This window comes from Platalea leucorodia (assembly GCF_965183815.1).
Source record: "Platalea leucorodia genome assembly, chromosome: 5".
In the NCBI taxonomy this organism is placed as follows: domain Eukaryota; kingdom Metazoa; phylum Chordata; class Aves; order Pelecaniformes; family Threskiornithidae; genus Platalea; species Platalea leucorodia.
Window position 1 is genome coordinate 80,001,611 of NC_138827.1, and position 27,679 is coordinate 80,029,289.

Below are 27,679 nucleotides of genomic sequence, written 5' to 3' on the forward strand. Positions count from 1 at the left end.
AGGTACAAGCAATAGAGATCAATTTTACACTGTGAAAGCATGAATGAAAACCACCGCACTTAGAGCAGCGAAAGTAGGCCGCTGGTCAACAGCCACCGATCTGCCACAGCCCACTGCATCTTCTGGTTTTCCTTCTGTTCTGCTGAGGTGATTACACAGTGCTCAACACTGGGTGTCTCAGCCCCCTCTAGAACTACTACATTTTTTAAAATCTCTTTTTTGTTAAATATAATTACTCCTTCTCCCTATCCCCACCTTAATACTAATTGTTCAATTCACCAAAAATATTCTATCTAGCATGTATTATGCTTTTATGCTTTTTCTTGTATTTACTTACATGTATGTGACTCATAAATGACTATGAATTACATTTTTGGAGAATCCATAATTGGACAAAAAATGCACAGTCCTACATCTGGGTCACCCTTAAGGAGTCCTGACTTCCGCACAAACTTCTTTTTTTTTTTTTAGGAAAATATCACAGGAGCAGCTCAGAGGCGGCATGCCATGTAATGAGCACTAAGGCTTTGAAAACAAATATTTTATAGTCACAAAAACATCCCATGGGAGACATACTAAACCCACCAGTTAGAGGATCAATTATCATTTCATTACTACGTCTTACCTCTTATTTGAAAAATGCAAAATATTTGACAGCTGTCGGTATCCGTAACGCTAGAGCTGTTATGTTCTTGTCTACTGCAAAGAGAGATTTTGTTTGTCTTTCCGCAACGCGCGCGTGGGGGCTGCGTGGCGTTTTCCTGCTGCTGCCATGGTGGAGGCTGTGGTTTTCCTACATCACCTTTTCGATTTAATAATTCTAAAGATTGCTAGTATATTTCTATGCTGTCGAGTAACTGTGTAAATGCTGTCAGTCCCTCCTGTTGCAGATGATACATACTGTGCAATGTTCTGCACTAAAATGCAGTTAGGACTTCTGTGTTTGTACATAAAAAACCTAATGTGATATTCTGACAGTCCAAAAGTTATATTATTGTGGCTAGGCCATTATAATCAAAACTGAAGTTAATGCACAATTTTTCTACTTATTTTTTAATAATATTGAGAAATGCTTTTATGTTCCTATTTTTAAAACTTTTTTAGACAAAACTTTTTGGAACCAAATTACTTTACAGCATCCCATCCCATTATATGCATTAAACAAACCCCCTTAAAAATAAAGTTTATACAAGAAACACTTCTAGAACTCTAATTTTAACATTAGTGCAAGAAATGTGCAGATGAATAAGTGTATTACTAACAATATGCATCTCTTAATTTCAATATCAAATTAGATGATATACGCTGGCATGCAATGACTGCAGAAAGAATCCACAAAGTGAACCAAATGCAAAATTAAGGACCTAGGACCTTTTTTAGTGAATTCAGAAGGGCATCTTCTATAAATAACCTTTGAAAACATTCTTCTTGATCTAAAGCTTGAATAGTTATTTGAAAAAAAAACTTCAAAAAAAGGGAGGCAGCACTGAACATCAGATAATCCATGAAAGGTATATTGAAAGTTCCAGGATACAGATAAATATTTCAGCTTCCACGTTGAAACTGGATACTATTCAAGCTGATTACATTCACTCTATATGTAGTCAAGATCCTTATCCGATCATTAAAGAGAAGTGCTAGCGTTCACCTGAGTGCTGCTTGCTGTATTTTTGTTGCATGTCATCGAAACTTTATAGAAAAAGAATGTGTCAGAACATCCAGGTCAGATTCTTCAGCATCTGGGCCTTACCAGAATTGCAAAAAAAGTGGCTGAATTTAGGTGTTCCACACCAGAGAAGAAAACCTTGCCCACAGTCCATAGAGGCTGGGCTAAGCTCTCAAAACCAGCTTTCAAGTTGGGGCACATCCACTACTCCCAAATCACAGGTCTTGTAAAAGCAGCACCGTGGCCTATGTCAGGGCAACGCCGGGCTGTGTTACAGCGTGCTGGCGAACACCCATGCTGCTGCGTGACCCCCCTTGCACGTGTGGCACCAAGCACAATGCCAGGCCACTGCTGGCCAGCTGACCACCAATTCTATGCACCTACTAGCCTCAGGCTCACCCCTGCTCACCGAGACCTCAGTTTTTAAATATTTTGCAACAGTATGATATTTTTTTACATTCAAAGCAAAGCAGAAACTGAAATCACTGGAAGCTACGAGCACTCTGTGCTTCTAGGAATCTGGCCACGAGGGCCCCAAGTCAGGTACTGGGAAAATAAAATTTTTTACAATTGATGGTAGCAAAGAAGAAATGTCCAATTCGAATTAAATAACTTGTTCAGCACATAGAAATTGTGTTGCAGAAAGGGGTGGGGGAGGGGTGTTGAATTCAATTTACAAGGACAGATTTAAGTTTTGTTAACCACCGAGCCACTGTCTCCATTTCTGTACTACCTTTCTTCATGAGCAACACTATTTTCTAGTTTTGTAAGAAAGAAGCTAGAGGTTCTAGAAACAAAATCCTCATTTTCTACAGAGTCCCAATTCACAACACCATGAACAATATCCATCCTCTGCACAACGGCTGCCACAGAATTAAACCAGAAACGGCAGTGTGGATTATTATGTATTTAGTCTTTCACAATTTCAAAATGCTGAGCACATGAAGCTTATAAAAGCTCTGCCCAGTTCTAGTGTCAAACAACAACAACAAAAAAATTCACAAATGGTTTTAGTATCTTGAACACAGTGTTTATTTTGCAGTTTACACTACACAGGAGGTACACACTATCTTCCTCATTCCCTTCTTTGTAAATTCTAAGTGCTTCTAAATGCTCTGACCTTCACCACAAAGTTTCTCCCGAAAAAAAAAAAAAAAAAAAAAAAAAAAAGATTTAATTTGTAGAGTTCTTTCTTTGTGATGTGTTCAGATCAATTTTCCTCTTTGAATGAAGAGGCTGAACAGTAATGACATTTTTATTGCTTTAATTGATGTCGGATTGAAAAAGATAGCAATACCTATCCAATAGGGCAGTTAATGCGATTCCTAGTGCTATATCTGAAGCGCAAGAGATGAAGTCTGGGTCTTCCTTACAGAGCACTCAGTGGTTTTAAAAAACACTGTGTAAACAAAAAGTTTGAGTACAAACATGAAGAAGATTCAATACTTGACGACCAGTTTTAGTGTCCTGTAAGGATACAAATATGGTTTCTCTGAATACATCAACAGACCTAGTAAATGATACTGCAAAACCACTACCATTACAGGAGAGCGTCCATGCTAAAAGAGGAAGAAAATCTTTCATGGATTCTAAACCCTACAGATTCTTCCTTCGTTATTAGTGTCCTAACACCATTACCGCAGCATTCTGCACCAGACTGCAACACCACCTCTTCTGCAGCATAGTTAGGTCTATTGTTAAAGGAATATACTGGAAATATCTGGCAGTGCGCACGGGCATCAGCCTCCTGTCTGCACACTGGTGTCCAGCCGAGCCCCCGGCTCCCGCCGCCCACACTCAGGCCAGAGCAGCCCAGAAGTTCGGGAAGCAGCAGGGTCAAATGCAGATTTTGTTCACCCCTCTCGCTAACCTGCCACGCGACCCTGCACAACCCATTTTACCTTTTCGTGCCTCAGCTCTCAACCAAGAATTAACGATATCGAATTCAACTCTGTGACCTACACACCCATTACAAAAGTTCTAAACAAACTTGTTATTACCCGTTTTTCTGAAATGCATTCTACACCTCAGGACAAAGAAATCATGAAAGACTTTCTTTTTATTCGGCCTAAGTATTTTGATGAAACAAAAATTAGAAAGATAAATGGCAATTTATTTCCAATTTAATGCTTCATAGATTTGAAGTGGTTACATTCATCTTCTTCCTGCCACTTGCCATTTCCCCTTCAACTGCAACATACACTACACCTAAGAGCAAAGGCAAAATGTGCTGCTGATACATGGTATTTTACAGAATTCTTCACAGGATGCTTTACTATTAATTGAATGTTGTCTTTCCTAGGATAAGGTATACTTTCCATAAATGGTGTTTTTCAATGCTTGAATCTAAAGTACAAAAAGACCACTGTGCCTACTTTGGCTTCACCACTCCCTTCCCCGTATTTCAGAAGACGTTAGTCTTGTTAAACTTTTGTTTACTGCTTTTATTAAGTCCTTCCAATAAAAGTTAATTTAAGTTATACTGTAGTTTAAAAAAAAAAAAAAAAAAAGTCTGTTTTTGACAATAGGCTTCTTATTCAAAAATATTTTATTCACCTGATATTTTCATATTCTAATGATTTATTGGACATATGTAATCCATGAACATGTACACTGAATTGAAAAAACACAACCCACAATGTTAACAGATATGCACAGAGTCACTTGAGCTGAATTTGAACATTCAACAGTGAGGACTGAACATCTCTTAAGGGGAAACAGAGTTTCTACTATACTTGGTAAGTTAGGTGTACGCATCAAGAGAAGGACAGTCCCTGTATTTACCTATTCACAAATTACCAAAACTCAGTAGATATCAAAATTGCCACACATACCCCAAAGCCGATACTCTGTTCATTGCCAGTGAAGTACTAAAAAGATACGTGTTCGTTTGTTCTCATTTTAAAATAAAGGTATAGCTATAAATAATCAAGCCAGAGACCAGAGGGTCTGAACTACCCATCTTCTGGAGCATGCACTGTCTATTAGCAAAATGGACCTGGTTCAGCTGTTCCTTTTATACAAGAAAAGAAATTTAGGTTTTAAAACAGCTTTGATTTTAGTAATGAAAAATTTAGTTCTTAAATATCTATTTAATATTTATTCCAAATTATACTATATGCTGTCTCTACTGAAGTTGCTGCATTACAGCAATTACCATCTTCATATACGACCTCCTATTATGTAAGACTGCTGCAGTCTCAACTCTGAAATTCAAACTAAATTACAATCTTTCACCCTTAGGCACTCAGTTCAACTTGAAGTATTGAGCTGCCCCTCTAAGCAAAGAGATGAAGGTCAAACAAAGGACACTTCTCCTTCAGTAGAAGTACTTAATAGTTTTTGCTCAGCCTTTGTGTCTTTACCGAATAGGCTGACTGATAAGGTGAGAAGACAGGGGACACAGATAAGCCTGGCAACCCACAACACAAATTTCTGTTCAATGCCACCTTCTGTAGATAAGGCAGAAACATTATTTCAGAATACACAGTATACCAGCTATGACTTACCATCCTGGAAGTCACCATGAATGCAGCCTCATAGACATAATCATCTAAATATACTTATTTTTGTAACATACCTTTGTGCAATGGTTGAGGCATGGTTAAAATCTGGATAAGCAAAAGGGATGAGACATCTCTGTAAAGCACAGGAACTTCTGGCAGCTCTTCACTTATCAGCCTGGAAAGAAAACCCAAAGAAAATCACTTCTGATACTATAAACCCATTTTTCATTTTCATGTTTTATTTTAAATAGTATTACATTTGATATCAAGCTTACAGAAACCAAAATACCTGACAGTTCGCTAACTGATCTCTATTTTAAAACCTAATGGATTGTAATGTTACCTAATGTTCTAATGGATTGTAATAACTCATGAGGAAGTTACCATTTGGGTACCTGATTCTTGTTAAAACACTTTAACAACTTTCCAAAACTGCCTGAACTACTTATTTACATGTACAGACGCAAGGAACATTCAGTATTTCACTTTTAGAACTTATGGTCTAAAATAAGAAAACATACTGCATAGTAACATAATAATTTAATTGCCTTTCAAATCAAGGCATTTCACAAGTACACATATATCCATGCTGTAACAACAACGAATCCTCAAATTACATTAACGTTACAGGGATTGCTCCTACTGAAAACACTGAGACCTTAGAAAAGGCCTTGCTTTCCTTTATGTATGGAAATGAAGACTCAAGCAGCCATCTCAGACCGGATTATGCAATCTTACACAACAGTCTTTATCAAAAACCCCGTATGGCTAGAAGGACAGCAAATAAGCACATGAAGGAGACAGTGGAAACTTTTGAACTATTCGTATTCACTGAATGATGTCACATCACCTTGTAGTCTTATACTTAAAAGCAGAAAATGTTTGCAGGTAGGAGGTAGTATTTTTCTAGCTTGGTGTAGCAATATCCAACGATATACCAACCAACAATATTCTATAGGTTCGATAGCTGAGTCAAAATGGTGAAAAATCAAAATGGTGAAAAAAATTCATTCTCCCCTCTAATTGATATGGAGGGTGAAGGAGATCTCAAGCAGGAGCAGCTGGTACCACGCGATAGGCATCCTCCATTGCCACCTTTCCCCTTCTGTAACACGCACAGAAGAGAGCGCTGTTCGAGTTCTTATTCCAGTTCGCAAACAGTGGCGGTGCTAGCTGGTTGGCTGCTGAATGCCAATGGAGTAACCGATGAGGAGATGTTTGTTTGAGATATTTATCTGCACTACTACTACAGGAGCTATACCGTGAGGCCCTAGTATAACTGACCCTCAATCTCCCATGGAAAACAGAGTCCTCAACAGCTTCTTACAGATGGATGCAAATGTTGCAAAGGAAAGCATCACACGCTACCGAATTCCTTTCGACCATCATGTGATTGAAATGCTGTCCTTCTGGAAGGGCATTTTCTTTCTATTGCTCCTCACGCTTCTACATCTTTTTTACCTCCTCTTTTGTCATTCTCCTCACTGGTCAGAAACTGCAGGAAAAACAGCTCTCCCCCTCCTGGTAGGAGCTCTCCTTACTTAGGGCAGCTATAGGCCTCTATGCCGTGTGGCACTTCACTGGGCCCTCCATAAAAACCATCCAAGAATGTCAGGAAATCAAAATACATCCACCTGCTACAGTTTCAAGGTTAGCTTCATGCTTTGTTCCAGCAATCTTAACTGTCCTGCAGGTAAACCACAACTGATGAAGTACTAGATAGTTGTATTGAAAATATACGTATATCCTTATTAAGATCTACCCCAAAAGCGCAGCCTCACTCTCCTCCTTTTGGTTGTTCTGCAAGACATTGTGGACCACAGAGCTTCCCAATGAGTCTTTCGGAAGCCCTGCAGCAAGTGCCCAAGTTTCTGTACAGACAGAGTCAGACTGGGGAAAGAAACATACAGACAAGACATTTAAGCCCTCTTCTGTCTCAGCTCTGCCCTTTCAGAGCACAACTGGTGAACTATTGTTGGATCCAATCATTGCCTCTCTCCCAAGAGCACCAAACGCTTCCTCTGATCCAACTCAGCGGGCGCTGGCTGCTCCATTAGCTTAGCTGATGCCCGTCTTTATGAAGGCACCAACTCCCCTTGGTGCCATCTACCTCACACACAGCAGACAAACTGAGCTCTGGCAGACCACGTACTGGAAAAGGTTGTCCACATGTGGTGGGATGTGGATGCACGCATAAGATCCTTAGTGCCTTCTAATAGCTTTGGGGATCCAACCCGTTTATCACCTCCGAGGCACACAAACATGATGCTGCTTTTGGAAGGAGACCCCTATATAGTTACTGATTTCATGAAAACTCAGACGTCTCTCTACAAAAGACACTGCTAGGAGTCATCTGTGATACGAATTTTAACACGCAGAAGCAGTCATATAAGAAGAGGATTAAAAGCACACTTCGGTCATATTAAGTGTGTTATCCAACTATACATTTTCTAACTACTCTCCTTCCCCTCTCTCCCAGCTCAGTAAGGCACATTCTGAAGCAATAATTTTATTAAATGGCTAAAGTTTCCGGTCATTTTATGCAACACTCTCAATTGTGAGAATGAGCACAAATGGACTGAGTGATTGGTCATATAAAATGAAGTCACAAAAAACACAGTCCAACCGGTCCTTTTGAATTAATGAGCCCAAAAAGCTACAGAATAAACACCATCCGTAAGCCCTTCTGCTATAATCAATCATTTAATAAAATGATTGTTTTAAAACACTGCAACATACGTAAATATACATAGTTTTATATGGGAGCATCCTAAACAAAACCCAAATATTCTAAAAATCAGTATATGGAATTCTAAAGATGATAAAGGGGGGCAAAAATTTGTATCACACTACCAAGTCTCATTTTCAAAATTATACAGGCAATGAAGATGCTAATCTCACCAAGTCTCTCTAATTCTACTTTTACCTACAGCTAGTTCTATTTTATGATCTATGACACTGAGTTTTAAAATAAACCTCATTATGTAATGACTTTAAAGCCATGGACATCTCTTAAATTACTTCTGACCTTTAATTTTTAAATTATGTATAAATTTGGGAAAAAAATTAATTTGGAATAACATTAAGACAAAAAAAAAAAAATTAACTCCCTCTGGTCACATTTAGTTGAACACCTCTTTCCGACAGGGGTATCGACATCAATATCATTTAGCAGTCATGTAACAATTAGGTCAAATACCAGTTCTGACAAAATTAGGAAATATTCTCATACATACAGAATACCACGATTGACTGGCAACATCACAAATAAATGAACTCGTTTTCACATGCAGGACCAACTGAATTCTTTGTCTAATTTATTAATTTCATATGAATCGGAGAAGTAAAGCTACATTAAATGCCAGGGGTTTAGATAAGCTGCTTCCGTTTACGTCAAGCGCTGCAGCACTTAAAAACTGCTCTGTCATTTGTTAAGAGCCTAAGCAACTTCTTCATTATGACACTGAAACTGAATTTATAAAATGTGTTTAGAAATGTGTTTTATGGAAATTGCCCATCCTGTTAATCCCCGATGTATATGTGAAAGCTTGATAAATCTGGCTTTACGGAAAATTGTGCCACAGTGGCACTGAATAAAATGAAAGCAAGTACAATTTCAGATGGGACCAAAGTAATATAAAATGACTCAAATGTATTATAGCTGTATGCTATATCCATTAAAAAAAGGGAGGGGAGGTGGAAATAAACTGCACAGTGCAATATAAACACGTACCAAAATGAAAAATGAAAAAGGCATTGCTCAACTTGCTCTGTGGAACTGACCTCTCTCCCAGTCCAAGGTAACGGGGCTGCACCTCTCTGGGCCAATACCAGAGCTGCCTATCAGCTGACAGCCAAGCGGCTCTGCCTCTGTGTTCTGCACCCTCCTCCTGATAAAGGTTATACGGGAATCACTTCTTTGGGAATGGATACAGAGGAAGAGAAAATTCTGTTCTACTTTGAAACGAGCAGCATTTGATTATGGCCTTTCCTTACATATATGCTCCCCCTTCCTCTCTTCTCTCAGCTAGACACAAAATTTTTGTTTGATGCTAACTCCAACTGATTATAAAGCTAGAAAGGCAATAAATAAAGTGGAAGTTTTGAGCCTCACATCTCTTCCAACTGTCAGATACAGAAAACCTGAGACACAGAGATACAGAGATACACCTAAACAAAGGCTTAATCAACTAGAGGAAATTTATTTTCTCTTCATTATTTGCAGGGTGAGAAATAGAGCCCACAAATCCCAGCCTGCAGAAAGGCCAGAGTAATACACAGCTTCTGATGTTCATGATAAGAAAGCAGAATTCTACTGTTTATTCTGGCTACACTCTAGGATATACTCACAATTTCATATCTGCTCTTGATTGTGTCACGGCGGATTTTACAGCAGGTCAGTTTCTCTCGTTATACAAGGCAGGATTTCACTGACAGTACTAACATTAGGCAACTCCCACTCTCTCTTTCACCACTGTGCCCCCAGCACTCCCTTGTCACCCGTTCCCAAACTTATTCAAATTAACCTTTTTAATAACATGGATTAATTCCTTGACTTTGCTCATGATGCAGCCCGTTCAAGTTACATCAGCTGAAGAAGATGGTGAGCTACAGTACAAGGGAAGGAAGAAACAGCCAAGAGCAAGTACTCCTGAAGCTGGCGTTACTGTTGAAACCTCCCTATCGTAACATATGTCCTGAGACCTTGGTGCTTCGGGCAGGATTTGTGTGTTTGCTGAGCAGATCATGTAAGTTCTGTTGCAGCATGTGTATGTATATACCATCTCTTGCGCAAACCTTAATTACACCCCATCGTCCCATCGTCCTACTCTCTGTCTGCCTTGGGCTATCTTCATAAACACTGTTTCATTTTTCCCATTTCACAACAGTTTCTGTGATGGAGATGTGACTTAAGAGGTTCCCACGCACAGTTGCTCATTCCCATCCCTGTGCTGCAGTTTGTTGCCCCAGTGTGACACTATAAACAATCACCAAAGCAACCTAGCTTAGAACAAACATCAGCAAAACACTTCAGTAAAAATAACCCAGTATATCTCAGCATTTCAGTTTGTCACGCGGTTCCCCCCTACAAGTGCTTCTACTGCAAAGATCCTTAATGCTTTACTGAATCATTCTTTGCCGACATATTTTGTCTGTCAAAACAGACTAAAAAATTTCAGCCTTTGTAGAGATGTAGATTTTTTTAAAATGTATATCCTTTTATTTCAGGTTTGCCATGCCTGAAACTCTGGCTATTTGGACTAGTCCATTAAATTCACATCTGGGTTTAGTAATTATTGCCTCCAGCTGCTCCTTCTCTGCCCCCTGCCAGAAGCTATTATTCCCCACTTACAGCACAATAATTGTTTATTTGATCACCCTTGAAACCAGATCTGCCCCCAGCAGAACAATTTGCTTGAGCACAGCCTGTGGGACTAAGCGTATATTAAATTTGACAACATGAACTGCATAGGAGAAAGAATCCACTATACCATTTGCAGTTCATCAGACTTCACTTTATCTATTTCCCTCCCTCTTCCTTCAAACAGTTCACATCACCCTTTTTGATAGGCTATCTTCTTGCTCAAAATTTCCTTATTTCTACTTTACCTTGGTGTGACTGCATAAGCTCCTTCCTATCTTTCCTCTCAGCTGCCATTTTCAACTATGGAGTGATCTAGGTACAGTTGTAGAAGATGACACTGGGCAAAACCAGGGGCTTTGGGAAGTACAGTAGAGCAATTCTGTGAGAGTTTTTACAAATTTCTTTCATCAGTTCTCCCAGATATGTGAAACTGAGGCATGATTTATAAATAACAATAGCTGGGATGTGGAAAACCAAGCTGAAAGTTGTGATCTCTATACCTGGGTAGTTTTAATTGTAAATATTTATGTATTTAAATAAAGTAGCTACAATTAAATAAGGGTGAGAAGATAATGCCATGGCACTTGTATCCCATTGATTATTTTCTTTTTAGTTTTGAAAATTGTCTTTTTAAATAAAGATGCAACTAAACTTCTCTGTTAATTGATAATTTAAAGTAAAATGATAAAGTAAATAATTTAAAGTAAAATGATAATTTAAAGTAAAAATTAAATAGAAAAAATATAGCATGTTGGTTTAAAGTTATTTTGCGCCTGTGACTTTCCTGATGTTAAATTGTTTGGCATATATAGTCAGATAATACAGATCTTTTCCTCTCATGGACATTTTTTTTTCTACAAGCCTTTACTTAAAGTCTCGTGTACCAGTCAGGCTGATGATTCAGAATACATGGTTAGCTTCAAAATGGCAGACTGCTATCCACACCTTAAATCTGCAGTGGTATTTCTCCACGACCCTCTTAATCTTCTTCACTGTACAGCCGTGTATCACCTTCTAATTGCTCTGAGCACTCTCTCCTGTACCTGAAAAAATTCGCTCTTCTGGATTTCTCACAAGCCTGTGTGACTCTAAGAAGTGTGCAATTAGATCATACACACCAATCATACGAATGCCATCTTCAAGTGAAACCACTACTTCAAATTTCTAAAATATAATTATGGATATCCATCTTATGCTTTAATTTATACATTAAAAACACATCCCCAAGTTGCCTCCTTCGCAGCTTTCTGGGGCCTGCAGACTAAGGTAGGAAAAACATTCCAAGGAGTGAGCAAAAAAAATTCCAGCTTGATTGCATCTGTGCATCTCAACAGTAAACAATTTGATGGCAAAATGGATGATCTCTCAGTTATAGCTTCCTGAACGATTTAGGACTTTGTGCCAAACCAATATCAGCAAGTCTACCAAGAAATCTTGAAAACCAGTGCAGAAAACCAGAGAACTGCTCAAATGCATTCCCAACATGCAACAGCTCCTGCAAAGCAAGCCATGATGGTCTGCAGTACCATTCATTTCAAAGTGATTCAAAATATTGCCTCCTGAAATCTAACTTGCAGCACTCTAACCTTGATGTGACCAATGCATGCTGAATTCCACCAAGTCTGTGAGGGCAAAAAAAAGTTGCACGTGCAGAAAAAGCATCCCCTCTGTTAACAGCTGCTTTCAAAGCCAGCAAGCTCTTCAGATACCAAAATGAGAAGTGCATGATCAGTCCCACGGCCCTTCTGACTGTCAACAGCCTATCAACCTGATCTTAATTTTGCCTGGTGTAACTCAGTCAACCATACACCAAATTTATTAATTTTGTTTCACTGCTCAATCTAGGTCAGGGCAGAATCACACAAAACCATGCTCCTGAAGCGGTTGGAATGCATGCTGAATAACATAGGTTTTCAGGTTATAAAATTCTTGATGCTTTTTTTCTGCTAATGGTTTATAAACTAATCTGTTAATCTAGTCTGATTACTGCAATAACCTAATGTTGATTGCAAAAAAAGACCTGGGTCCAAGAGATGAAACAGTAAAAATCTCAAACTTGAAGCAAGCACAAACGTTTTAATAATTTTTCCTAATTTGCAGATTAGGATTGTGGCATCACTATCCTAAATGAATGTTTGAAATCCCATCATGCTTTCCACCTCAGGCTCCTAGAAACACACTGACAAATACAGAGCTAGGTAGGCACTAAAAAGATAGTCTTTTCAACATAAGTGGAGACCTTAGCTATGAAGAAGATGCTGAAGTTGCCAAGAGGAAAAAAAAAAAAAAATTACTGTTTTCCTCTTACGAGGAAAAATAATCATCTGGTTTTAGGAAAGAAACATTTTTTCTCACCGTCAAGGTAGAATCTGAAAAGTGAAGGGTCTTAAGTCAAGTAGGGAGATGAGTCCTTGTGGAACACAGATACACGGCTCCATTTATTATATTGTTAATCCCTGTACAGCTGTATATGTAAGGTTAATGTTTTAAAAGCAAACTCAGGTAAATAACTTGTTTAAAATAACAAGCATGATGAAAATTTTTAGCTTCAAATAGAATTATTTCTCACATCTATTAGGCCTACTTATGTTACTTCTGCAACAGCTATTAGTCATTGCCCAACTTTCAATAAACTATTTATGAACTTAATCTCGATGTAAATTTTTTCTAGCGTCTGTACCAAGAACAGCAGTGCACCTATCCACTTATCCAACACTATTAAATTTGCATGTGCTTAAGCTTGCAAGTGGTGTATTTAAGCTCCAACTCAGAACTGGAATGTATCAGATTTTATGTAAAAGAACTTTGAAAATTTATTTTTACAAATATACACATACGATTTTTAGACGTTAAGTTCATCAGCCTACCTCATGGAGAATTTAAATTAAGACAGCAAGTTACCCAAAGTCCCTCTGTAAGGATGTTTCTTTCACAAGGTAAAACTGATATTTGGTAAATTAAAATACTTGCTCTGAATGTTTATCCTGCATCAGCTGGGTTAGTTTTCTCCAGGGATTGTATGCAGAGTCTATACTGTAGAGGCGCATGTGCATGGCCAACACATGGAACAGCTGATCTGAAAGGCGAAAAAGATAGATTGCTGATTATTATGTACAATAATACGAAGTATTTTACATTAAGTTGCCACCATTTATTTTACAAGATTCTGAAAAGTCTGTCATCTCGTTCCAAAGAAGCTGGTACCCTAACAAGATTTTTTTTTTTAATTTATTTTTTTAAAAATGGTTTTGAAGAGAAGTAAGATTTCAATAGAAGGCAGTGAACATACGCATTGATACAAAAAATTTTTTTCTCTCCTGAAATTCTGGAACAGAGAAAGGCTGTTTACCAGATCTCAGTTGCTTTAGTGCTCATAGAACACCAGCTCCACATACTTAATTATAGGTCTTTCTAAAAATCCTGTTTCATATGCTGTTCTGTTGCTAAGGTTCCATGCTCCCTTCACTTCCCTCTCCAGTTTATGCCAGAAGCTGTGATTTCCTAAACATCTCTTCTAAACAGAGACTGATATACTTTTAACACACAGCTTTTATTCCCCTCTCTCAGAGTTAAGTTCTGTGCATAACATATTTGAAATTAACCTAAAGTTGCTAGAAGTTCTCGCCTATAGCAGGATCACTTTGGTTCTTCATCCTTAAAAGGTTATTATTCCTTCTGCCTTCATCACGTTATTTTGCAGGTAACTTTGGAAGAGACAAACCCCCAAACTTCTGACCACACCACAATGACACTAAAGTAGCAATGGCCTTTAGAACGGCATAGATTTGTCTATACAACCTGCAGGCAAAGTTTGCTGATATTCATCAATTCAAAACCTTCTGTACATCCACTGTGTCAAAAATATCATTTGCAAAACACTTCCAGAACCTTCTGAACAAAGAATGCTTGGTTCATTATTCATGCACATTACTGCAGTATCACATATTAAAATGCACAGTTTTCATTTCTCTATGAATCATATGATCAATACAAATAAAGATAACATCTAATCTTTTCTCCCCTTAAGCGAGCCGAGAAGGCAGGCACCATCTATGCTGACAGCATTTTCAGAGAGGTATGTCCAACAGGAATCTCAGACTTCACTTCTTTTTCTGTGTTTATGATATAGTTACAGTTTGGGAAAAATGCATCTTTTTTATCTTCATAGGTTTATATCAAAATCATATTTTAAAATACTATTTCCCACGATTTTGCTCGCTTTTTTCCTCCTGTCACACTATATCTTGCTATCTGCTGCCATGTTTGCTTCTCCTGTTCAATTTTCTGGGAGCCTGCTTCCTTCCTCCCTTTCATTTTAACTTTTTGCCTTAGTATCTTGCCATCTTCTTCCCCCTCCCCCTTTTATTCTTTCAATCGATCCCTTTGCCTCCTACTCTCTTAATCTCTCTCCCTTCTCTCTACAACCCACTTGCTCAACCTATACGCTCACTCACAGGTCCTCTTTTTTAAGTAGAAATAGCAGCTATTAATTTATTTTCCATAAATAGACAATTACTCAGAGGTACGCAATGGCCAAAAAAGTCGCATGATGAAGTCAGCTGACTGCCAGAGCCTGAGGGCTGTAATTAGCTCCTGGGGTTTGTAAAATAATTGGAGATCTAGATGGGATTGGAATTGATTGCTGTCACCTGCTTTCTGAATAAAAACAGTCAAGGAGGACAAAATAAGTTATCTTTTCTCCTGGCAAGAGATTCTAGCAAAACATTGCTTTGCTGACAAACTTCAAAACCCTGAAAATATACTGATATTTCATCAAAATAATAATACAGTATAGTTTTATTTGTTCCTTCCCTCTTGCCTCTCTGCTACTAAAAGGAATGTCATTTTTCCCCTCAACTGCTCCTTGCCTCAAACAGAAATGGGCAACTATGCAAAAAAAACCCAAAAAACAAAAAAAAAAAACCAAAAAAGCTTAGCATAATTAATTAACCCTTTGTTCCTTTAATAGCTATTTTCCTGAGCTTTTATTGATACAAAATTAAGCAGGGAAGCACCAAATTCTAGCACTGGAGAATTTATTTGTAATCTCCAAGTGTGTAGCATTTATGGAATCAAGATACATTCTAACATCGACTGAATCTGAACCAAAAAATCCAGTTTAGCAGTCTTGTAAGACAACGTTTTTTTGTTTGTGATTAAGGCAGCTATTGCTTCTTTGCAAGAAAACGTGTTTAGCACGTAAATGTAAAGCTAGGAAGTAGGTAATAAGATACGGTTACAGTGACCTTTATGAAATATTTTTTATGAATTGACTTAAAAATATTAAGATACTCTCTAAGTCAATGCAGCACAGCCATGCTTGTTTCTAGACCTGAGGTAACCAAGGAATAACATTGCCCCCTAATGGGAATGCTGCAAGAAAAACGGCCTGGTGGCTGCCACCTTCCCAGTTAGGAAAACTGATTCGTCTGTTGCTTCCGTATTCGCATTTCTGAGACGACGTCTAACCATTAGCAAAAACTAAGGACTAGCCAGAGGAAGATACATAGGCTTATTTCTTCACAAACATTTTTCTGTTTTACACCACAGGGACTCCAATTGCTTTACCTCAAATTTGCAATGATTATGGTGTATTGGAGAAAGCCAAGGAAAACACCAGAGCACCAAAATCTAGAACTGGCAAGTTCTTTGTGCACAAAGTGCTTGGTGTTTCACCACATTCTGATGCTTGAAGGACTGGCAGAAATCTGTCTTGGGCCAAATGAATACTAGAGGTTTTTTCCTGTGTGTTCGTATGAATAAATCATTCCAAAATGTAAACATAAAAATACAGAATATCCTCCCATTTTCTTAGACCCTACTTAGAAGCTTTAAAATACACTTTTTTTTTAAAAAAACAAGTAGCAGCAAAACATTAACACGACAACAGCTCACAACCAACCACCTTGCTTAGTCTTGTGAAGAACGGAAAGGAATGCCATAACCCACCAGGCATCCCAAACCCCTCCACCGCTTGCAGTCTCTCTCCTATGGCCACTTCTCTCCAGGACAGCCACCTTTGTAAGTGGGAAAGACACGACTGGGGTGTAGCTCAGAGCCTCCAAAATAACATTCTTAACAAAATTTGGTGTGGAAACGGTTGGACTCAATGATCTTAAGGGTCTTTTCCAACCTTAACGATTCTATGATTCTATGATTGGTAGAAGAATATTAATCTAAGAAAGCACAGCAGCAACAAAATTAAAGAATGATAACTATGAAGTCACAACAAAATGAGAATCACAGTTTTATTGATAACAAATCATGAGAAGTAACCAGTGAAAACAATTTGAATATGGTCCTCCTCTCCTAGTAACTTCATAATATTTGAGACAGGCTGCATCCAGTTGAATTGAATAAATATAAAAATCACAAAATTTGAATGCACAATATAACTTTTTGCTGCAAGTCATCAGGGGCTTGGCAGGATTCCAAGATTTAAACATTTAAGTGGGCAAGATTATTACTGGCTTTAAAACATGTTCATATGACTCAAATATTATCTACATTGAAGCAGCGCTGTCTCAATTCTCCCAACTTATTTAGATGGCCTTTGTTTTCACAGAATACATGTAAAGCTTATATAAAACACTTAATAGAATCATCTAGATTAGCAGTGAGACATTAGCTTTAACTTTGACTCATATTAGCCTTCCTAATTCCATTTGTAAAAATTACGAAAATAAAGCTATTGTTCCATATACTGCTGCTCTTGGCACATTCTTTTCAACTCTTCCCATGCCAGCTCTGCTTCTCAGGGTTATCCTGTTGTGAGAGAGGTGCAATAAACTCAATCGGAATCGGTGTTTTCAAAAGAGCAGCTGAAAGGATAAGACGCTGTCTTTGCACTGGGACTGAAGCTATTGGAGGAAGTGTTCTAATGCTGCTCCTCTCATAAAAAAGAAAGATATTGAGTATTTGGCTACACATCCATACTGCCTGCACTAGCACCCGCCGTTGCATTCTTTAGTATTTTTAGTATTAAAGCACACTGATGTTACAGATGTTAACAAAGCTCTTAAAAATATTCAGCTATGCCAAAGTGCATAAAGCAGGAGTCTATAAAGGTGATTTCACAGCTCTTTTCACGTCTACCATGGTATGCACAGCACAAAAGATGACTAAATTCAGAGAGACGATCAGATAGGGATTTGACAGATGAGCGGCAAAACTTATAAAAATGCTGTGCTGAACTGACACAGATGAGTGATTCAGGAAGTTCCATGCAGGTGTAAGTTTTGGTCTCACTAGTAATCTTGGTTTGGTCTTTGCCAAAGTGATCCCACATTTCTACATCAGTTTTGCAGCCTTTTTTTCTTCTTTCTTTTTTCCCCAGTCTCTTGACCGTAAAGTAAATTCTCAAATTACCAAAGTTGAAATCAGAGGATTTTTTCTGTTAGTAATTCCACTTCCACAATGTATAGCAATGTGCTGTAATAATGATGACAAAGAAAATTAAGGAATTAGCTGACTTTGTTTTGCTTGCAAAAGTCTAGACGATGTGTTTATTTCCCAGTCTCTCATATTTGTGTTTTAGAAGGATGTAAATAACACATACTGCTGTCATGAAAATCTCTACTTTGCTATTTTGATCCAGTCTTCTCTTTTTTTCATTCTGTAAGTTAGTATTCATATTTACAATGTCAAAAGATCACAAAACACAGTGACACAGCAGTTCACCACAAGCGGAATTGAAAACATCCTTGTCTCAACTGCTGCGTGAAGATCTTACCAGACTAGAGACGTTATGCCCTTCTTCTCCCAAAGTTTGCTGGGACTATAACAAAAACCACTTGATACAACCAGATGGGACTTGATTGTTAATAAGAAGATTGAGGAATTTTTTTCTCCTTGTAGAGATTTATATAGTCCACTTAGCAACAGCAGCTGCAAAGACCTGCTGACGGCATCTTCTCATTCATCACTGATCCAGTAGACTGGAATCAGTGAAGAAAAAAAAATGTGAAGGTCAGGAAAAGCCTATTAAGGCATTAAGACACGAATAGTCTTTACAAAATCTTAAGCCTTAATTGCTGATGAAGCATCTAATTACCCTTGACACCAAACTTGCCAGTGTATGACATCAACGTTAGCAGTAGAATTCTAACAGTATCTATCTTTGCCTCTCCCACACTAGGTACGAATGGCATACCAAGCTTTTTAGGAAATAGTTAGGATCATCTGTTGGTGAGAAAAACTGCTTTTTCAAAGTCAGCATGAATGGATGGGCACCAAAGATCTGCAGACTGCCAGCTCCTAACTAAAAAACAAAACAAAAACCCCACAAAACCAAACCAAAAAGGCCAAACCAACCACAGAAACGAGCTGTACCGAGGCAAAAAGCATTCCTGAAAACTACTTATACTTTTTATTTTCAGTGGCTGCAGAGAGCTGGGTAGGAATCTTTGCAACCGTACTCACACTAATAGATTACAGGAAGGATACAGTGGCAACTGAGCAATTCATAGAAGAATTAGGTTTTTCTTCCTACAGGAATGAACCATATTTAGTGGTTCAGTATCCTATGGCCAGTATCACTGGCCATATTGATAAAATGGAGACAACCATTCCTATCAATGTGCTTGAAAAATTTAATATAGAAGGAGCATGAAGAGCTTAGAAAATGCTTTATGTCAAGATGACGTTCTGTGCTCACAAAACCATTAAAAGCTCTGATTAAATTGATACTAACATCATCATCAAGAAAGATGACACCACTGAGCCATCTACAAATGCCAAACACAGGCTTCAATGAACGAGGGGTGGGAAAAAAAAAAAAACAACCAACCACCAAAACAAGACCATAAAACCCAGTGGAACAATACCGTTTCCCAACGGTTAGAACCATCACAGAAGTTACAAAGGTGCTGGACACTTTATGTAAGGAAAGCTTACACAAGTCTTAAATACTTTTTTGCTGTCCACTTGTAAATTAATGTCCTTTCCAATTAATGCAGTTGATGCTGAAATGCCAGACTGCTATCTGTGGGAAGCGTAAGGATAAGGAGCTCCTATACAGGGAAACTGAAGCCAGAGGACAAGGTGATAGAATATTTAATCCTTTCCAAAAAACCCCTAATCCTATCCTTATTACACAGGGAAAAAGGAAAAAAGAAAAGCAAGCAGCCAGACAGAAAGAACTATTTAAAAGTTAAAAGGAAGAAAGGACTAGATTATAAATTCATTTATAGATAACTATTAAATTTTGTGGAATTGTTCACCCACTATTGCAAGATTACGAGAGTAACAATGACAGAGAGAAACACGTATACACAAGTTAGAGACACAAAAGTTGTACAGAGAAGTCCTAATTATTCAGCCTTGTATTGTGTTCTGAAGCTGTTCTACAAATACAAAGTAATGGAAACAAGAATCAAAGCATCAGATCTCTTAAACTTTATAAAACAGAGAAATAAGACCTGTACAATTGTTATATATCATAATTATCCCCTAAATCCAAGAGTATTTTCAAGGCCATAGACTCTAAAACTGTAATGTGATCCCTAAAATAGGACTTGATTTTTAAGTAATAAGTAAACAGGGCTCTATTTGCATATTTTGGTTGCATACTGTTTAGTAACACACACTCATGCAAACTCACATACAAAACTTTAAACCTTAAAAAGGCAATTTTACAGCCAAATTTTTTTCACCATTCTTCTCGCACAGACTCAAATCACTGACACTAACAGCTACATTATCATTCTTAATTTTACTTCCCAAGAGCAGCTGCCCTCATGATGCAATCTACTGAAACAGCTCTTGACCTATTTGTTCCCACCATCTTCCCTGACGCTTGCTGCTCTAACAGCTCGCCTGGGACAACGTATTCTGTTTTCTGCTATATCTAGTCCCCAAACTTTACAGCTGTTACACAACTAATACAGAGTGGTAGGCTTAATCACAAAAGAGACACCTCATTATCTCACACATAAGAAAAACAGAACCAGGTTATATTTTAGATTACTTCTGCTGGACCTGACCTGAATGACATTTAAAAAACAAGAGCAGTTTCAATACTGTACAAGCAAGACTTTAACAAAACAGCATTCACGTTCTAGATAGGGTATGGATTTTTGAAATCATTCTTGCCTCACTGCATAAGACAATGAAGAAGTTGAAGGCACATTTTAAGTGAAACTTTAAAAACAGCATTACCTCTTGGAAAAAGAAATAAGTATGGAAAGCTAATAAAATCGATTATAGAACATGTATCTAAAGAACTGCAATTTTTTATCTCTAAATGCATCAATATGGAAGGGGCAATGAAGGAAATTCATATAATTATATAACAGTTTAGTGAAAATAAACCCTGCTATATATGGCAAAGTAATTCTGCTCCCACTAGTCATATTTAGCCTAATGTCCAATACTAAATATAATAATCCTAAATGGAAGTACTGTACAGGTCTGTTCTAGAAGAACCCCATTACCTTACATTAAAAATGAGTCTATTTTAATGCGAGATTAAATATGACTAGTTTGCTACATAACAATTTTACAAAATAAGTACCAATACAGAACATGAACAGCATGTGAACATTTTAACAATGAATAGATGACAATTACGTCTCCATGCTGTTTAAAGCAACAACACATTCAGATACGGAGCGCCTTTCACCTGAAAGCTTTAATTAAAGGCCTTCTTCAATTTTTTCCGAAGTGCAAAATAGATACCAAAACCACCAACATGACTGATTTAGATCTAAATAAGAAAATTCACCATTCTACCCAAAAGTGTGGGAAAAAAGCAGGTGCATTGTGTTTAAATGCTGTCCCTACCCCTTCATCAGAAAGATGCACTAGAATCCTTAAAGTAATGCCACTGCTAAAGGAAAAGCACTATTTCCATGTACAACACACTCAATAAGCAAAATTACACAACAGTTTAAGTAAGGAACAGAAAAATATTATAGTGAACAAACAAAATGCAATGTATTATAAGTAGAAACAAACAAACAAAAAAAATCAAGCAATGTTATCACGTTAAAAAAAAAATTCATCAACACATTTTTCAATTACAGGAAATACTCTACCAATTTCAGATTAAGTCCTTGTGTGCAAGTACATGAAAACAGCTGAATCACATCATGGGGAAAAGAATTTCTTCTCTCTAAATATATACACAATTCTAAAGACAAGATTTAAAACAAAGTTTTCCTTAATGGGCTATTTTACTTTTTATATAAAGACAACTACTGCACAGTTCAACAGCGGATTTGCTGCTACCAAAAAGTGATGTATTTCATAAACATTTTAAATTTTGTAAACTAACATGTATTTTTGAAAGCAACAGTTGTAAACTAACACATATTTTTAAAAGCAATAGTCGATGTAATCTTATTTAAAACTTCTCGCTAAGATGACGATTTCCAGACTTCTCAAGTGTGAGAAGTATCTTCAACTTTCTACAAGTTTAGTTTGTTCCAGTAATGTATTTTGATGAACAGACAACATTGGTTCATTTTCTGAGGCATACAGAGTTAATGGCAAAACAGTAAAAGGGATGGAAAATAGGTAACTATGATATATGAATTTAAACAGGACTTAAGTTTGTCTTGTCTTGTTCAAGTAACAATCCAGCATAAGACAATTCTCCAGTGGAGATACATGCTCCATGTATCATTCCAATTTTGTAATTCTCCAAAAAGAAATTTCTCCAATAATTACAGTATTCTCCATACATTTCAAGACTAGAGGAATATGTATTAAAAATCCTGACTCATCTTTTCAGTGGCTGTCAGCAAAAGGTATGCTTTCTTTTAAGATCAGTATGTAAGAGCCCATCTTTATGCAAAACAAGGTTGAAGGGATGGTGTGGTAAGTATAAGAAAAAAATTAAATAATGTATTATACAAACCACTTAGTGTCAGCTGCCAGGGCTCAGCTTGGTGGAATATTTTTTTTTTCTTTCTTTCTTTTTTTCTTAAAAAAACCCCAAACAAACAAAACCAACATTGAGGTAGTTCCTTCCTTGGTGTCAATTGATATAGTTTAAATAGAAACAATGGAGCTATACCGATGTACACCAAGAAAGCTGCCCAGCACTCTGGTGGTTCAATCGTTCTCTGCAAAGTCATAGTCTTCCAGCACTTACTGACATAAGTTGGCGATAAAGCAACATGAGAAAAATCATTATCTTTATATATATATGGTTTTTTAATATATATATTTTTATATATATATAAAGCTTTTAAATAGGTACATGCAACACAGATTTAATACTGATATGACATCAAACGTTTCACAGTGTTTTAAGATGTAACGAATGTATTTCATTCCACTGTTATCTTTAAAAAAAAAAAAAAAAAAATCATATAAAGAAGCCGAAATCTCCTGACTTTGAAAAACTGCCAATAAGATAAAAATGACCTTACAGATTACAGGCCACCTCCCTGCACACACTCTTCTAAACTTTAAAATGCCAAGATCTTGTAAGGCTACTAAAACCATGTGAAAACAAGGGTACACTCTCATTATGTGTAAAGTCATTATAAATTTTTTCACTTTAACTATTTCAATATTTTAAGCTGAAATCTCCACCCTAAGCTGCTCATCATGGTCTTCCAGATAACATGCCTGTGAAACAGGCAATGCATCCAGTAAGTTGCTAAACTTCGGAGAAAAAGTGTCCATTTTACTAGGTGAGCATACAATTAAAAATATATCATAATCCGAGTAGAAATTATCTATAGAGTCTTGATTTTATTAAATGCTTCAAATTTGCAAACTGATTTAGCAATGTTATTTTAACGCATGCATTTGTCAGGTGTTTTGCTCTGCTGGGAAAGGGAGATAATGATGGTGGGGGGAGACAATGCACACTAGGGTTTAAAAGTACTTTTCACAAATCAGAACACATGAAGGAAATCAATTGAACTACATTTCCTGGCAGTTAACAGAAGGCTCTTATCCTAGAGAGGATGCGGACAGCATACCATGTGATGGGATTTCTTTGGTGGCTCATCACCTCAAATGACAAGGAAAGCATCGCCCACAAATCATGTACCAAAAGGCAGAGGTGGGTGCAAGCTTTCTGACATTTTCACTACTGAATCTGCTGCTACTGCTGCATAAGCCTGATTTAAGCATGCGTTAGTAGTACTAGTATTCTGGCAGGCTTTCCAATTTTTCTTGACAAAAGAAAATGTCCACTCCTAACAGTCTATATTCCAGTAAAAGATAAAAAGATTTTATGTTAAGAAAAAAAGCACTTCTGTCCACCCGAAGTGCTTTTTTTGCCAAACATTAAAGGTTTCAGAACAATGAAGATTTGAGAGTTTCTACCAAAGAAAATTTGCAAAACTGTCCTGTCAGAGAAAGAACTAGGGAAATTAAAGACATGGGACATGGTAGCTGCAGATTTCTAAGTATGAGACCTAATCCTGAGCTACATTAGCACTCCGAGAAACAAATTTCTTTACTATTACTAGCAGCAGCCAGGGTGAAAAAAGCTTTCCTGCTTTACCCTTAAAATACTCCTAGTTCTACTCATAAAAATGTGAAATTATTTAAAAATATTACGTGGATACTATGACAATTGATTTCTAAATAGATTATACTCACAACACATGAACAGCTCTAATGGATAATTTGTGCAAATTAGATTTCAGATTTCTCAAATTGCAACAAAACCCAAAGACTCATTATGGCAGGGAAAAAAGGTTTCTTAAAAGTAAAAAGTTGACATAATTTAGAAAATGTTAGAAAGAACTAAGACATCTTTATTCAATATTCTAATAATTTATATTGCACTTCATAACATAAAACTTACTTAAACATGATCTTTTCCCAGCTGTGCTTGCACCTCCTGAACATAAATTGCCTCCTCGATGGACCAGCTCAAGTTCCAAGTTTGTTCTGCAAGAAAAATGGAACAGTGTTGAATGGAACAGCATTATTCAAGCTTCTACAGACACGAAAGAGTCATCACAAACTCCCAGTGCATACTAAATAAAAGAATGCTGTGAACTAATCTTTAGTGTGAGGTACTGCCAAAATATGACTCCAAATCAAACAAACTTTACCAAGATATTGCCATATGTGATCTTAAGTGCTTTGATTGGCAAGTACTATATTAAGAGAGCTGCTACACTTGTGACTGAAAAATAAAATGAAAAAAAAATGTTAATTCTGAGGCTTTTTTCTGTATGCACACACAACTCCTTGATAATAAGGGAATTTATGTGCAAATCTGAAAAGACAATATACAGATTGGCTAAATTTCAATCAATCAGATATGCCTAAAAAGCATTCTCTTTATTGGCAGGGCTTTTGTTCTGCTTTAAACAAACAGACAGTACAATGGATATGCCATCAAGTAACTAAGTATGAAAACAGTCTAAATTATAATGGAAGCACTGACCTTTATAGATAAGTTAGTTAATAAAAGCCTTGGAGGTTAATTCTGAATGAAGCACTGGTATTCACTGCAGCTCATTAGCATGAAACAGGCGTTGTGTCACTAAATCTCTGCATGTCACATTGATGCTTGCTTTCTTAGTATTATTGCAATCTGATACTTAGGCACCAATTGTTTAGGCCAAATTAGATAGCTGTGTTTAATTTTGGAACTGGATGTGTTGGTACTGCATTATCTTTTACCCCCAAGACCTGGAGCAAACAATTTACGTTATGTTCTCTGAAAGTTTGTTTTAATAAGTCAACATACATTCCTTTAATTAAAATAAAGGAATAGAATTCTATTATTCTGAAATGTTATTTTGCTAATTCAATCGAAACGGAAAAGCTCAGTCTAAACATATCTTGTCCTTTAACTAAAAATCAAACAATTTTAGGTTCAATATAATGCGACTGAATACATATTAAGATCTATTCTAGAATTTCAGGCACAAATATATCTAAGCTAAGAACACACACCCCCACACAATATATTTAAGAGGAAACTACAGGATGACTGTTTCATTCAAAACAAATTATTTTTTAAGAATTTCAGTTCCATCAGGTTGAAAGAATAATACAATTTTGATATGCAGTGTTTCTTAAGATACTTTCAGATGTTTTTAAAATAGTAACATTTCAGAATATTACTTTCCCTAAGTTTGCAGCTTATGCCACCCATTTCTGAAGGAATGCTTTAATCCTCTCTACTCAGAAAAGGCAATTTAACATTGATAATGTGCCTGCTCAGAGCTCCATCTGGTTGCTGCTGATAAGGGCATCTGTGTGACAGGGGAATTTTCCACTCTTCAGGCGATTTGCAGTGCTCACTGAACTTCTAAAAATCTACCAGCAAGGAAGCAGGGACAGGGATTTCATATTAGTGGACAAAATAGCAACTGTAGATCAGCATGTGCTAGTTCATCAGGGGAACATAAAGGAAATCAGTACGTTTTATTTCTACAAACCTTCTGATAACTAATTTGTAGAACAAAATTAATGGCAGCCTTCCATTAAAACCAAGATAATTAAGATTTAAATCAAAACCACTATCTGAATGTCTAAGAACAACTCTCCAGATCTGGAATCTTAAATTTCCCTTTCACCAAGAAATACGTACAATTTTACAAAACAAACCTCAGGGACAATTCTGAAAAAAACTCTTCTTGATACATATGAGGTGTTATATAGTACTTTTTGCTATAATGAATGTAAGGAGAGAGATTTCTGGAAACGTACGCTCCATCACACATACCATACCAACTCTCACCTCCCACACTTCTTCATTGCCCTCAGCTCCTCAAAGACAGCAGTTTATAGTTCAGCTTTCTTGGAAACGTAAATAGTAGCCTTTTCCTCTAGGACATCTCTTTCAAAACATATCTAAACTTTGGCATAGAAGTGCACAGTAGAGAAAGCATCTTCTGTGAAACTGAACACTTCTCCTTTATAAAATATTTTACATCAGGTACAGCCCTAAACAATTTTTGAAAGATACTAGTGTATCTCCTCCCTAATTCAAGTTCCCTTCTATCTTGAGGATCTGAGTACCATCTGCCCTCTACTGAAGAAAAGCAGAGCTCTCAGTGCCTGTTCTCTCATCAACAAAGAAAAGCTTGGGGCATCTGATAGAAGAGTGGAACAGAGTGGTCTCTGAACGCACCCTTTACTATCTCAGCCCCCTCAACATGAAGGAAAGAGAAGGAGAAAGAAAATCTAAATGAGTGACTGCTTCCTCTATCTAGAAATCTCTGCGTCATTCATTGGAGCAACAAATTTTGTAGAACACTGGCTTTATCTTCCTCACTCACAGAAAAGTACTCAGAAGATGGATTCTGCTCAGCTGTACAGACTCCCGATTAAAAAACAGCCCTACTTCATCCCTTCTTGTGGGCCTCCATTAAAGGAACATATTGGGGGTGGGGAGGGCGATTGCCTATTTCTCAGAATTCATATCAGGACAGAATAGGGGGAAGCAAAAAGGCAATGCCCTTTCCAGAAAGAGAACATATTTGGATGGGCCTCCTTTTTCTATTGGGACAGAAGAATAAACTTAAGCACTACCATTTTTTCCACTTCACTTTACAAAGACAACATATATATGAAAAAACTCAGATACTGAGACACAGACTGGAAGGAAAGAACACCAGGTTCTTATATTAGTCTACACATAGCTGACAGCAAACCCAAAAGCTTTGTTTACACAGCCAACAAAAGCACGAGATCTATTGCTATGCAATACAGAAACAGTCTTCCATGATACTGCCACAAATGACAGTCATCAGCGCTATGAACATGGAGCTATTACAATTAAAGCTAGGCACACGTGATTTGTGAATGACACACTATCCTAATCTCATAAATGTCAGCAAAGACAAGGAGGGACGCATACGAAAAGGGCATAAATTTAACAAGGTAAGACTGTAGGGAAAGGGAGAGGTAGCTATGAAGCTGCTCTTCCAGCCATGCAGGCAAATCAGGATGCCAAGACCCTGAGTGCCTCTTTTGCTAGGAAAGCAGACGCGGGCTAGCTCTCCCACTAGGTGGTAGAGAATTTGCTTGTAATTTCTTTTCTCTGCTACCAGTGACATCTGTCTGGGTAAGCAAAAGGGAAGTAAGAAAAGTAAGTTCCTGCGCTCCTGAAGCAGAAAGGATACGCTGGGGCAAGTGGCTAGATGTTGTTTAACCAGTAGTATTCCCATTCCAGCATGTGGAAATCCACTTCAAAGCTGGCCTCCAGCT

The 27,679-nt window shown here is 37.3% G+C and overlaps 1 protein-coding gene across 1 annotated transcript in view; it reads right to left on the reverse strand.

The window, feature by feature from the left end:
- The window catches only part of UBR3 (ubiquitin protein ligase E3 component n-recognin 3), a 119,370-nt gene that overhangs the window by 14,354 nt on the left and 77,337 nt on the right, over nucleotides 1–27,679 (reverse strand). Inside the window, exons 31-33 of the mRNA XM_082313627.1 lie at nucleotides 24,312–24,397; nucleotides 13,508–13,613; nucleotides 5,247–5,347 (exon numbers count right to left, since the gene is read on the reverse strand). Of these exons, the coding sequence (XP_082169753.1) occupies nucleotides 5,247–5,347; nucleotides 13,508–13,613; nucleotides 24,312–24,397 (293 nt within the window). The remainder of the gene's footprint in view (nucleotides 1–5,246; nucleotides 5,348–13,507; nucleotides 13,614–24,311; nucleotides 24,398–27,679) is intronic.